Here is a 16,038-nt window from a genome sequence, read left to right on the forward strand (position 1 = left end):
GATTTACATGAAAAACAATATCCTCAACTTATTCCCTGTTTCATTCCAACTTCTTCATTTCGTTTCTCGACAATAATTAGTATATAAACATACATGTATCTGTATTTTCGGGTCAATATTTCCATAATTTGAATGGGCCATTCGCCTAATAAAATTTGGAGGCGTCTGTGACAGTTTATATATAGTTCATATGCTCATAATTTAGATTTCTTTAATCGAATAAATTATTCATCCAAATATTCCAACTGTTCAGGAATAAAATTAATCACTAGTACCCAGTACCATTTCGAAAACATGTCTTCATACAAATGATACAGAAATGTATTAATATAAATTGCTTTTGACTTCAACATTTCTAACGCGATTAGCTGGTTATATTTTCAAACCAACTAAGTGTTCTTTTTTCCCATTGATTTGTGTGTGGTATGACACGTTTTCCCTCTAGAAATATTAATTGAAGAATGGCTTTGTACTTGATTGACAGTAGCTATCTGAACCCGGATCTCTGACAGTACTAAAGATCGAAATAAGCCCCCCCCCGTAATGTACCTCAATTAAAATAATACTTAACAGATCATATCAATTGTACGCGTTTCCAATCAAGGTCCCCTCGCGTAGCTAATGTGAACAATGATTAGGCCGCGCCGCTGCAGTTATTGAGTCTCCAGAAGAGTTGTAATCTACAAATCAAATGCATAATCATCGTTCATGCTCATTACAAAAAAGTGCGTTATTATTCCGCTGGAGCCAGTCTTATGCCAAATCATGAATGATTCAATCACGGGAAATTGTGTTATCTATAACTTCATAGAATATCAAATATATAATTCTAAATTAATAGTATTATTGTCATAACATCGTTAAATCGCGGTTTTTTTTTTTGGCGATACATACTCCACTGGATTTCGTAAATCTAACACAAGTTATTTTCAGTGCTTTATCATTGGTTCGTTGGGGAATGATATTCACCATTCTTTTGAATTTGTTTTTATGTAGCATTTTTTTCAAACAAATTCATCAAAGTTTGTGTCTTACACGATATAATAAGTCAATCATGGATTTTTCATAATATCAATAATATCTGCCAGTGAGAGTATATACTATATAATACGAATTCGAACATAACCTAACATAAGTATGAGCTATATAAAACACAGAAATAAAGGATTATGTAAAACACGGACGAGATCTAATAAAATGATGACTGGACTAGATAATATAAGACAACACTTATAAGAATATAAACATGAGAAATAGTAATTTATTGTTTAAATAAGATTGGGCTCAAAGACGGAGCTAAATAACATAAAGGCGTGGCTCAACACAAAGACTGGGTCATATAACTCAAGGACGAGACTATAAAGTTCTATAAACAAAGAATTATATAATAAAGAACAAGACAATACAGAGAACTTGCTCAATACAATGACTAGGCCTTATAACATAAAGTTGGGACTATATATGATAGTGTGCTATCATATGAAACTCACATTCCGTCTCCGGGTACTAATACACCTCCGTCTTTTCATTAAATAAAATCAATTTTCGGTCACACAAACAAACAATTAAATTGATGTCACAATCTTGACAAATACTGAACGATTATAAAATGTTGTTACGATATCGGTAAATGTGTTATTACGTAACCATCTATTATTCAAATTATTACATTATTAGTTAGAATTGTCCGTACGTTACTACATTTGCAATATCAGTTATTTATTTCATCATTAACAAACTTTTCATATCACAGGCAGGCTGTACTTACATAATCGAAAGTAATTTAATTTAAAAACAGATCGTTTACTAAACATGTTTTTATACGAGTACATTTGTAACTTTCAGAATTGACAAATTGTACACTTGGTGAATGAGTATGTCATTATCATCTCTTGTGAAATCCAGTATACCGAGGATTGCAACAAGATTGCGTCATCCCACCTCGCATCATATTTCTACATCACACAAAATAGCACTTATAAAATTACAGCACCCTATATAGAACTGAACAGAAAGAGTAGCATGTCTGTCTCATTTTACAAATCAAATATTTTACTTAAACTTGAGAGCAATCAACTCTGATTAAACTCAAAAATAATTAACCTCGATAACCACTCATATTGGGTGTCTCTTAGCTCGCTATTTCCGAATCGGTTGGATTACAGTAAAACTATACTTTGATGCATACGCCTCGATATCGCATTAAATAATTAAAACACACAACAAAATTAACACATGGAAATAACTCTAAAAAGTAATTGCATGTACGGAAGAAACCGATAATATTAGCCTTGGTTCATCAAGACATTTATTGTGTCGCTATAACAATTATAATTCCAATCCTATACTAGTCTATCATTTAAAATATATACCTTTAACAGGCCAATAAACTCTCGTGAAGACCTAACTTCTCTTCTTGCAGAATTTCACTGTATTCAACAGTGCCTAGCGGTTTGCATCGAATATATTTGTATTTGTATATTATCAAATGTGTTCATTACACATACTGATGGTTTAATAAAGCTAGATAGCACCGTCACCACAAGTTCATCTCATAATATACATAGGCGTATCAGTGAATGGTCATAATCATTTAACACTACATAACCTTGGGTTGCAAGTCTAGTCGGTTTAGTTATTTAGTTTAGATATTTTCATTCTCGTGACTAGTCACACCATGTCTATGTCTCAGTCATATTGTCAAGTCGGTATACTTTTCATTCATATTATATATATTTAAAACTATTGTAACAATTTTATATAATATCGAGATAAAATATATGATTCAATATTCGAATGTGTAAGTACGCTCAGGCAAATAATTCGCCCACTGTATGGTTCTAGTATTGGTATAATATTGTCTAAAATACTTCAAACGTTTCGTATTCCCACAAACTGATTCTGTTAGCTATAATTAGTTACTTTCACCAAGGACGAGTTTGATTAACACGAACAAATACGTAAATTATTTATTATTTAGAGATCGACACGAGGTGTTATTTGGGAATCGGACATTGTTTCCAACATTAGTAATACTTGCTGTCTCCTGCGCGAATGGACCATTACCATAGAAACACAAGTAATTGTCATCTATATCCATTTACTTCATTAAGTTTGAAAATATCGCATTTCTATCGCTACCGACAATGGCATTTCTCGTCTGGTTTGTCGTCGCCCGAAATGCAGTCTGAGACAAGATTAGATCATGATCGCATTTTGACCTTTCAACACATGAGGTAACCATTAACACGATATCGATTTTGTTCATAATAAAATAATAACAGAATAGCAGTATATTCAACGTTGAGCCTAGCGGGGTTACAACATAGTTATTGTCATCGTCATACAAAAATCAATGAAACACTGGGCATATATATATATATATATATAACATAGAGAGAATCGCGACGAGGCTGGTGGCACTTCAATTTATTCACCAAGATAGGTGGTCTAACGAGGGGTTATTACGCGGCCAATCAGTACGATATAACACATGTAAGTTTATCCCCTGAGACGTCCGTACAATTCTCACCGATACCGGACGCATCGTTTGTGGGTTTGTTCCACTAAGTGAACAAGCCCCATGCCACTTTGTTAAAAAGATAATTGAGTTATTCTTGAAGTCGGTACATTTCAAAAACCCTGTAATGAGCTCTGACAGTCGAAGCAATATAATAATATTATAATTAAAAGTATTGTGCGCAGCATGCAATTCTTTTCTTTGTTCTGAAAGAATAGTCTAATAGACTAGAAAAGTAATATATGAAAAAGAAAAAAAAAATGCAAAAACAGCAATTATCGGATTGTGGCTGTAGCTGTTTAATAGAAAATGTAAGGTTTTAGGGATTCGAAAATGAACACTCAAACATTACGTTTAGGCTACGGGAAACACATGAAAGAAGAAACATGTGCATATTGACTGCCTAATTATATTAACGGCTTAATATCTTTGTGGAAGCACATTGCCAAATAGGTACATCACATGCATCAAAATATTATATAGGGTACTTCGAACAATGAACGGATTAAACATTTCTCATGTTAACCTTTAATGTTAACATTCAACTATCGGCCTCGAGTCGCCTCGAGCTTCACCCTACTTGTCTTTGAATATCACGTGACTTCACAGACAGGGCAACCCGGGAAGCTCTTACCGTTTACGGTCGCAGTTTGTGAGAAAATCGAGATAAAGATGGCAGACACCGAATGGTTGGTTAAGCTGATTTTCTTTGAATTGAGTTATATTTCAGAAATTGATCACAAGCAATGTTGACCAACATTAAGTGCAACAGTGTATGTTCTTAAATAAATATTTTACACCACGAATTTCATTCCGGTCTACGTTGTGATTAAAAATGCCGCACGTGATATTAAAAAAAACTGGGGAAAACAACATTTTCTTTACCTATATAGTTAGGAAAGGAATAATAAACACCGTCTTTACTCAAAAACAAATCCTAACATCTCAGTTTTGTAGTTATCTGGTGATTTTTTTAAAATTATATTTCTGGCTTGTACGGATTTGTAACAATTTTTCCGCGCCTAACAGCCATAGAACACAACTGCCCTAGCCAGCTAATGAAGTTCGTAATTTATCATATAATATAAGACTTCGTTACGCAACTCATGCATATTTTAGTCTAATTAACCAAACATTTTATTCAGATTCGTGACGTAATGCAAATCTGTTTTGTGCAGTATTTACAAGTGGTGCGGCGTATCGAACGGTTCGAAGTGGATAATCGAAAGCGCTGCGCGTGTAAAGTGTTATGAGTATTCTGGTCGTTACGCGTGTTCTATTGTTCTATATCATACTACGATTTCATCGCATATTATGATGCTATTGATTGCCTGTAACGTCTGATGACTACGAGGTTATTACTAAGATACTGGAAAATATGCACGAAGACAGTGCAGCGGGAGCACCGACCTCCACTGCGCGTCGGTGCGACCGCGTACTGTCTGGATGCATACTTTTCGGTGTCCTCGTAATAACCCTGATATTATACATCTTTTCCTCCCAAGGATACATCATGGGAATGCTCAAAATACAAACAGTTTAGAACAGATTAAGCGAACTTCTTTGTATGGGATCCGGTCAAACCCTGGGGCCGTGTTTGTTTTTATTATTAGAGGACGCTTACGCGCGTAATCATTCCATATTTTTGAATTCGCATTTCCTAATATGGTAGCATGAAAATTTATCGTAAAATACCGCACGCTGTAACTTATGGCGTTACGGTGATAGATGTATCATAATTATCAAAGATTAGGATTATCTACTATCACGTTCTATTCATTATAAAACAACAGTAGCGGTTTACAAATTGCATAACGACAAGTGTGTATATATGAAACAAACATACAACCAAAACAATGGGTCATATGCCAAATATTTCAGATATAAAAAAACAAATGATTATTACGATCAATGAGTATTTCTCGATGAATTATTTCTTGATCCACTGCATTCAACCAATGCTAGGACGACATAATTTACGACAATACGTAATGTGCTTTTTGTATTTTTTCAGACATTAAATATTAAATATGAAGCACACACTCTCACTCCCTTTTTTCTGCCCACTTTGATTCCCAAAAGATATTTCAACAAATTCAATTAAGTATGCATTAGTTGCTGGTGATAGTTGGTTGCTTCAATACGATCAAAGAATTCCCGTCCCTATAACATCCATGCCTCGAGAGATCGGCAAAACTTCCAATAATGTGAAATTTCCGTCCTGTATTACCATATAACACCAACTATAGTGGCAACTTTCCGTAAGTGCATTTGAGTCTAGTCCCGATAGAGATATGAGACCTTAGGTTGAATTGTACTTTAATTATTCATTGAATAATGGATGTCCGAGAAAAAAAATAACGCTGCCAATTCAACTTTGAGTTCGCTCTGATAAATTGCTACCATGCTTCATAGCGGTAAATGTAGTATATAAATCACCAGTATGATATTTACACGCAACCAGCATCTTTCGACTGTTGTCAAATATACGTTTCTGAAACAAAGCAGATCGATTACACGATTAGAGTAAAAAATAGAATTAGCCAGTTGTTAATGTGCTTTACATATAATATCTATAGATTTTCGTCGGGAATATGATGTCTCTGTAGTGATAGGATCATTGTCGCCAATCGTCATTCCCGTCTATCACTGTAGGGATGGATTCTTTACGGAAATGCCGCCAGTCGTTCACCTTTCCAAATCCGGTTGGGAATTGAATTGGTTAAGTGTGGGACGCTAACGAGAAAAAAAGTAATCAATAATAATGCATGCATCATCTTTCCAATGTCGATAAATGTTTGACTACCTTAGATAATTGCCAAAATAGTGGAATCTACTGTTGATAATATATACCTGCATAAAATAATGTCACGTGACATGGGAAACGTTATTTACATAACTGAAAGATACTGCTCTTCAACACGCAACTGTTTATTAGTCCCCGTTCGGACGAAGTCCGATAACGGGGACTTATAATTCGGTCTCCGTCCGTCCGTGCGTCCATGCGTCCGTGCGTCCATCCGGAGTCATATCTCAGAATCCCTTGGACCGATTCCGTTCATTCTTTGCAAGTGCCTAGTACTTTATGTAGGACATATGCACATACAGTGGTTTAGGGATTCGATTCAAAATGGCCGACTGGCAGCCATCTTGTTTTTTGAAAATGTTGTATTTTGGATATGCTTTGTCAGTTTTCATTCAAACTTGGTACATAGATTATACATGTTAGGATACATGTCCATGATGATTTATTTCACAATTGGATCAAAGGTGGCCGACTGGCAGCCATCTTGTTTTTTGAAAATGTCGTATTTTGGACATGCTTTGTCAGTTTTCATTCAAATTTAGTACATAGATCATACATGTTAGGATACATGTCCCCGACCGTCCATGAGTTCCTGAGTCTGTCCGTCCGACCGTCCGTGTGTCCGTCTGTCCGTGCGTCAGTCTATCCAACGTCATATTTCAGAATCCTGTTGACCGATTTCGTTCATTCTTTGCATGTGCCTAGTACCTTATGTGGGACATATGCACATGCAGTGGTTTAGCGATTCGATTCAAAATGGCCGACTGGCAGCCATCTTGTTTTTTTGAAAATGTTGTATTTTGTACATGCTTTGTCAGTTGTCATTCACACTTGGTACATAGATTATACATGTTAGGATACATGTCCATGACGATTTATTTCGCAATTGGATCAAAGATGGTCGACTGGCAGGCATCTTGTTTTTGTTTTTTTTATGCGGTATCTTGGACGTGCTCTGTCAGTTTTCATTCAAATTTGGCACATACATGTACTTTATACATGTTAGGATGCATGTCCATGACAATTTGTTTCAAAATCTGGTCAAGGATGGCTAATTGACAGCCATCTGACTTTTTGGCCTTACTACTATATTTCCACAATTTATGTACCATTTTCATTCGTATTTGGCACATACATCATACACATCAGTGTGTTTCATAATCAGATCAAAGATGGCTGAATAACGGCTGTTTTTATTTTGGCCATATTACTATGACACGAAACACGTGTTTTGATGTAAATAAACAATCTGTTGTATACGCACCTTGGAACTCAAGTTTCAAGGACACGCTCGCGACAACCCATCCGCTTTAATATGACGAGCACAAAGAGAACTTAACGGGGACTGTGTCATTTTCAATGACTTGTTTTATTCCAGACATTGAAACGTTTATGATATCGTGGCAGTCTGTTGCATCATTGTAGCGCTATGTGTGTCTTCTAAAATATCATCCTACCATAAGAACAGCCCAGGAGGAGTACTTTCAGACTACATCAGTATAACTGCCTGTTTGAATGCATTACGTCATTTGTTATGGCGTGAAATTCAAATTGTTGTTTTCACATGTATTTGAGTTGCGTTATAACCGAAAGACCGTTTCTGTTGGATATTCTTCTCCCCCTCCCTGGTGGTCTGTGTGTATTTATGTGTTTGTCTTATAGTTAGTTTAGTGAGTCCTTGCAATAATGTGTAACAAACGTACTAATCGTCGAATGTGTACAATTATCATTGCAGTTTAATTTCAAAATATACAGTGCGTTCAACGTAACATATTCAAGTAACCTATATTGTCCTACATAAAGTTGATTTTGGACATTTTACTATTGGTATAGTATATTCTAAAAGCTAGACCTAAATGAGATCGATTCGTGGGTGATTTTGTTATAAATCGAATAATTCAATGGAAATTAAACTTTTATTGCAGCTCCCGACAAAGGCACGGGATCGAATGAAACAACATACATAATTTCTGTTTTAAAATTTATTTTTCCAGTATAATATACTATACAACCACTTAAGTCCGGGAAAATAAAAAAGCCATATTATATTATTATTATTATTCCTTCATTTTTAAAATTTTGCAGGTTTATTCTGAAAAACATTGATTTGTTGAGTTTTTTTATTGCTAGATTTTGCATTGAATTTCTGATATAAATCAAGTGTGGCTTGACGTGAATCTAAAATCAAAGTAAAATCAATCAAGCTAATATTTATCAAACGAAAATCATACTCAGGATAATTGACATATAAGTAGTCAAAGCTGTATCCCTGAAGGTTACATTGCACCCTATGTAAGCAATCTGTTCGGCGAGAATTTGGACTCCGTAAACTAAATAAAGTCAACAAACCAAATTAGCTTCAATTTAGATATATTCAATTTGCACAGTTATACTTTAATTGACACGTAGCGGTTTGTCGTGTTACACGGTGTCACGGGATTGATTCAATGATCTGGTCATACATTCAGTGGGAATCGGTAACTCCATAGACGCTTGTTGTAATCTCTTTGTCACTGGAGGCAAAAAAAACGTAATTTGATAACTACTCGAAATGTAAATGAATCTGCCAGTTAAAAGGGAATGCCGTAAATATGGTTATCCTGTTTTATTGTGTTAGACTCAAAGAATAGTAAAGCAAGTTTGAAATGACCTTCAAGTTGTGAGGCGGGTGGATGCCCTCAGTGTGAACTGCAATGAACGTTAATTGACCGCGCACGCATATGTAAATGAGATTACTGACTAAATCCTGACTGTATGGGGCAAGTTATGAACAGGACGTTTTGTATTATGTCATACCAGTAACGTTTTTTTTAATGAGCTCTGAGGGTTATTTGTTTTTTTCTTATAATAGTTGCTTGTTCTTAAATGTCTAGAAATTGACATTGTTCTTTCTAAGACTATATTGTAGTGTGAAAGTTCCCTCCCAGTACAAGATGAAAACATTCAGTTTAAATACATAATATAGCCTGTGTATATCTAAAATGATACCTCACAGATCTGCGAAGTGTGACTGTAGCTTTAAAGATTTGTACATATTTGTTTGCCAGTTTACATGGCATACAGCAGGTTTGAAATTCGGCTGTGATATTCGGCAACCATGAACATACTGTCAATAACGGTCGGCCATTTTGATATGGGGATATGGTCATTTTATTTTACCTGTTACTATCACATATTATATACCGTACAACAAAACAAAAGTTAGTCGAACTCAACCCCGATTGAGTTTTAAATTATTTACTTTAAAGCCCAGACAAGTCGCATCCGTGCTACGTATAGACGAAATTCCTGATACGTTTTTTTTCCTGACAACAGTGTATGTCAATGCTTCCGTAGCCAACGAATACGGAAATTAATCTTCCGTAATGTGGGGATATTGGTCATGAGGCTAATTGCTGAGATGACACAATTGTCATCAATAAAGTTTTAATATAGTTTAATTTTGTTCAGTGTGTGTATATTAAGTCATCGTATTTTGTCGGATTTATTATTAATCAGTATGAACGCAAATGGCCGTCGCGATCTCATTGAGAGCAAATCAGTCACGTGACTTATTTTTACTCCACTTGTTAGTGTTCCACTGTTTCCATTCAGAACGCTCATTGTTCCAAATACTACAGGGGCTGAATCCCGTTGAGGTGAGGCATATGTACGTCGAAAAACAAACAAGCTGCTCTCTGATTCGTCTGACATTTTGGTGTAAGGCCTGGGTAGCCAATCAGACACAATCATGTAATAGATGGAACACTGTTTGAATAGACGACAAGTCTCACGCCCTCAACGATACTTCGGCAGCCATCATTTATTAGTTAGTAGATATTGCTTTAAATGGAGGATGTTGATTTTCCAAAATAAGTAAGTTGCGTAAAATAGAAATCTGAAATCATGAAGACTTGGTTTAAATAATGTCTGAAGACATCAAAATATACCTTGATAAATAATATAAAATATCAACATCGATGGTTATTTTCTGACATCAGATATCAAGTAATTAACATAAAAGAATGATAATTTGTTAACTGTAATACTTGTATACAGCATTAGCACCTCAAATCAAAAGGTAATTTAATTATTATCAGTACGCAATTTACATCACTGGGTAAATCTTATACACGAAAAAATCATTCTAGTGATGATCAATTACTTAAAACTAAACATTCGCGGAAAGTTCCTTTCAGAGGAATTACTGTTTAAAATAATCCATCTACAGTACGAGATCCCCCAAACTACCTACCCTGTATCCCAGGGTAGCCACTGTAATCAGTTTACGATGGGGACGAGTATGAATTAACAACGAAACTAATTTACTACTATTGCGTCTTTATTTTATCAATCGATTTGAGCCATTTCAGAAATAGATGAACATCTTGCTTTTCTACAATGCATAGTGGCCAAGTAAGTAATGAGACTTGTAGAAAGTTAATCTCGAGAGGAAACATGGGAGTTAATTGCAATCAAGCATAAGCATACTGAATATAACATGTACTGTGCGGTTGTGTTAGCTGTCAATGTGGTTCGGGTAGTAATATGTCGTGACTCTAAGCTTTTACGGGGGTGAAGGGGGAGAGGGTCGTTATGTAAGCCCCATTTAACAAACACACTCCCAGTGTGGTGGGGGTGTAGTGATATCGCAGTATGTGGCCTGGGTGCATATAACCAAGTAGGTTTAGCTTATGATGTTACAAACTCATATCACCAGTAATCATTTCGCTGATCGAGGTCTAGAATGTCAAGTAACTGATCCCAGTAAAGTATCGTGTAATAACGAATGAAACATTATTTTGAAAATAAAACAAGTTATTTGCAGAAAAAGTACTTCGTTTGCTGATTACGAATTCTTGGGTAAAAATCTAATAAAGATAATAAAGTAGGGATAGGAAAGTAGAAAAAACATTGCAATCGAAAATGCTTTATGCAAGATATTTAAAAAAAATGAGTTGTTAGTTTTTACTACTAATGCGATGATACTCACAGTTGTAAGCATTTCAATATCTCAGCAATGCACCAAATTGTGAAATAGACCACACCTAATTTGCATATTGAGCTGATGTAATCCTATAAGTTTATACCCGTGATCTGAAAACTAATGCGTGTTAAGGAATACGATTTCTGATAACCCAATAACTGTTTCCCTGAATTATTCAGAATACGAAAACACATGAAAATGAAAATAAGTAAACAGTGACAATAGTCATGAACAAATTGATCTGATAATAACAGAACTCATGTTTAGTTTTTATGAGAAGTAATATCGTTTTTGCTTCTGGTATTGTAATTGTGTGTCTATTTTGATTTATAACATTTATTATAGAGTACATTAACGTGTTTCTGTGTGAAGGGATCTACATACCGTAATGTTATCGACGGTGTAAGGATTATCATAGTCCTCTCATGATTTGAATATTGTTTCTCCATAGTAACGTATAAGCTGGTTCGTTGGCAGCTATTCGACCGTGACATTAATTTGCATACATTGCGGATTCCCGGACATGCTAAGCATGTTGATTACTGATTGCATATTAACTGGATACGAGATGTGATGACGTAATGCCGTAGAGGAGTGTGCCGAGTGTTCAGTATTGCTGTGCTGTTGTTGTGATATTATGTGCATTGCGTTCGTGTTTTTTTATACGTTTACTGTCTGGCACACTGTGTGTGTCTGTGCTTTGCTGCATGTCTTAGTGCGGCATAAGACAATAAATATGACGTAGACCAGCATGCTTAGCAACATACTATCACATGTAAAATGTATGTCCTGAACTGCGAAATAGTGTCTGAATGCAAAGCAATGCGCGGAAGCCATGCTTTATTTTACATCAAAAATATCTAGATATATAAAACCAACATCACCAATGTACGCATGTACATTGCACATTACATGCGATTACAGGTATTGCATTACACTGGGAACAAAAAAGGACGTTTCATACAAAAATGGGTGGTAAAATATAGCGATATGAAATTCCAATATTAGAGTGTCATAAAACCGTCAGTACATCAAATATCGCTGCAATGGCACAATGGTTTACATAGTCTTTATAGCACAAGTTTGAAATTCCGATCTTTCAGAGGAGAATATAGCGTTACTCCATCAACGTTGACAATCAATAAATGTTTGTCGAATCTTATGAGATGTTTTGACGCCACTACGACGCTTTGATTATCCAGTTATTACGTTCGATTTCACACATAACGTGGGATCTCGCAGTGACCGGAAAATGGTCTATTACAATCTAGGATTTTGTTTTCTTGGGCAAACTGTTGATCAGACAGGATGTCAACAGTTGTATGGTGATTCCCATTGGTTTGTTGATAATCACGTTGTATGTATTCTCTTCTCTGCCAACAGCTGGAGAAGAATGTAGTAGAGGTTTCAGGAAGTAATATTCACACTAATTATTTTCATAGAATTGTTTTAAAACAAAAAAACTATATATTTCGTGAAAGTTTTAACTTAAACTAAGTAAATTGCAATGTTACGTTAGAAACAATCTTCATGTGGACATGTGACTGCTAAGTAAATAAAACCTTCATTGACGATTAAAATGAGTACTGTGAAGAAAGTTGAAGGGATACCACATTTGTTTAATAAAAAATATAGAATAAAACATATAGGAAACATAAAAGTTACAGCAATTTTAGATAACTTGCTTTTTCTTATAGTTAGATTTATAGTTTTGCATTTTAACCAGAAATATTTCTGGTTTTCACATTCAGATAGGGAAATCTTTTGATTACGTAAATCTGAGAGAGCTGTTGTGTGCGTGCTGAGTAGTACTTATTTTGATTGATCATTTTGTTGACATCATTATAATAAAGATATACATTAATTTGCATATCAATACACGAATACTGAAATTGCTGCATTATTTTTTTTCGAAGGTTATCTTACGTGACTAATGTTTTGACGATCATGTTCACAACATGAGCAATATTGTTCACAGTTTATGCATCGTAGCTTCATTACAGGAAATATGGAGAAGCCAACAGCAATCCACTGCTTACAGGATTAACTGTAACATATTCACCAATAAAAAACAGACGCACGTCACTGCGACATAAATGCCATCTAAAATAAGCAAATTTGATGCGATCATCGAGTAAATTTGTGAGTTACGTCTGTCTCATTGTTTGGCCTTTCCCTGGAGCTAAAATCCCTTTATCCCTGAAGATGGCAATACATTGACATCGTGTCCTATGGGAATAAAACGAACTGAATTAGTACAATGTTAGATCAATTCATTACGAAAAAGGGGTTTCACATGGGTTTATGTACGCTTTGTTAAGAGGAACCATTCCCATAAAACACATGCATATGGTATCACAGATTTTTTAGAAGAACATGTGTCAAAGTGGATTTCAATAAACACGATATTTTTTTGTTCCCGTACAACAACAAGACATTTGAAACATGTACAAAAGCCATTCACTCCTCTATGATAATGTCATGTTTTACGGGTTGTCAGTTGTACACATTTAAATGAATATGGAACAAATCTTTAACTTTTCCTTGATACACAAACATTAGTAATTTATGTGTTTATTTATTTTGACTGTATTTAGTTTTAGTTTTTTCCTCGCATTCTGATGAGATTATAGGACGATATTATGGTTAATTTCGGAGTCCAAATATAGCAGTGGTTCGCGATGTTAGGTGCAAGTAGACCGATGCTAAGTGCTAGTACAAACACCGTGGACACAAAACTTAAAATTTAAATTCCAGTGGCATGTTAGTATACAATATTTTCATCACAAATTGCATAAGCTCAATTTTAGTGAATCGCTATGGCTACAAGTAAAATCGAATAACTAACAATAAATACGTTCTGTTTAAAATATGCGATGTCTCAATACATTCCCACTAACACCAAATGTCCTTAGTTCCCTTAGGCGCAATTTAAGCAAAGACTGCCTACTCACAACACAAATCACATTATTAAACCGGATATTACATACTTAACGAAGCGTATGTCTGAATGTAACTTTAGTGGAAAGCAGATGTAGTTGGGGACACAATAGATTATAATTAAAAAAGATGAACGACATCGTCAACAAAGAAACCAAGATATCTTGTCAGTGCAGTAATAAGTAATTATGGCAGTTTGTACATCATGTGTGTTGACCGTATAAAATATGGTACACGTAGTCACGTCAATTGGAATCAATTTTGCGATTCAATAGCCTGCAGCTACATGTCTTTGTAGCTTAGATTAATTGTTTGTATTAAATAATAAATGATTCTTTATGGCAAACGTGACATGCTCGTAATTTAACGGGTGTACTTTTTACAATATCTCAAATCACCAACTTTATATTGGCTGAGTGCATGTCAAATTCATTTCACGGGGCTTTTTTTGCAGGGTGAAACCGTACCTCGTACCGCGCATGAAATGACAGCCGTCTGCGGTTATTTCAGTATCTTTAATAATACATTAATGAGAGTGCGGCGAACCTTGGACCCACTATAAATGCTGCCCTAATTGATGGATTTGAATTTGAAGTTTCATCATGTTTTGGGGGTGTAACGAGATGTGTAAATTGGGGTGTGCGTCTTGTCATAATATGGCCCAAGCTGTAGGATTTAGTCACGTGACTGAGATCCCGTGATGCCAACACGCCAATGCTTGTTATGTCTCGATTTACAAATAAAGTTACCCCAGAACAGCATTGGGAACATATATATTGCATGTACATGTATTTTGAGAAGTCTAATGTTAAGCTACTTTCACCAGTTATGAACATTACGAAGCTTGTTACGGTCTTACAACCCACTAAAAGAACAAATACAGTAATGGAGATGCGAACGCATTAACCCACGTCGTTTTACCAACTAATATCAACACTCGAAAACAAATTAGAGATATCAACACTCTAAAACAAATTAGAGATGTTTTTAGCGCAGTTTCATTATGTTTTCCTTTCTGTCTGTCAAACTGTTTACCTAGCAAATCGATGATGCATTGGGTAGTGATTATCCCATTCCGCTGAGTATGGTAGTGCGATGTTGCCAAGCAATGTAACGTTTATTTTATCGTTCCTAGGTGAAGTGTATTTGTCAGACGAGGGAGCGGCACTGGTGCGTGATCTGCTTGACAAGTACCCCAAATATATTCGTCCAGTTAAGAAAGAGAGCACACCAGTCGTAGTTACGCACCGGCTTACACCCATTCAGATGATTGACATGGTAAGATACGTGTATTACATATACCAACACCAATACGCATACCTCAAAAAAGGTGGCTGCAAATCGGGATGATAATTCAGTCTGTGTGCAAATATTATTATGTAAATAATACATCACCAATATTGATGATATATTATAGGATATTTTAATTAACAATTGTTATGCATGGTCATTAATACTACAATTAATCTGACTGGAGTGATACCACTGTACAGCTGGTGTTAGTAGTTTAACATATTATCTGCATACCCCCGTCCCATTGGTGCGATCACAAGTTAATTAATGATACAAATACGTACAATTTATTTTCATACCTACACACAAATTATTATAATTAATTATGTGACTTGTGTGTTTTACTGAATTTGCTTGTACTGTCCACCTCGCACGAATTTTCAAAACTGACAGGATATATAACATTCTATTTATGCGGTTGTACATTGCCTAAATGTCAATTTCAACCAATGTATCATGTCATATTCCGATAAATATCTATATCCGGTATTTATATATGTATATGTGACGGGG

General features: G+C 35.2%; 1 protein-coding gene across 1 annotated transcript in view; it reads left to right on the top strand.

Annotated features, from left to right (window-relative positions):
- The window catches only part of LOC102803913 (neuronal acetylcholine receptor subunit alpha-10-like), a 45,076-nt gene that overhangs the window by 6,834 nt on the left and 22,204 nt on the right, over positions 1 to 16,038 (top strand). Inside the window, exon 2 of the mRNA XM_078005637.2 lies at positions 15,368 to 15,510. Coding sequence (XP_077861763.1) covers positions 15,368 to 15,510 — 143 coding nt within the window. The remainder of the gene's footprint in view (positions 1 to 15,367; positions 15,511 to 16,038) is intronic.

The sequence above is a fragment of the Saccoglossus kowalevskii genome, chromosome 13, assembly GCF_978046115.1.
Source record: "Saccoglossus kowalevskii chromosome 13, keSacKowa6.1, whole genome shotgun sequence".
Taxonomy (NCBI): domain Eukaryota; kingdom Metazoa; phylum Hemichordata; class Enteropneusta; family Harrimaniidae; genus Saccoglossus; species Saccoglossus kowalevskii.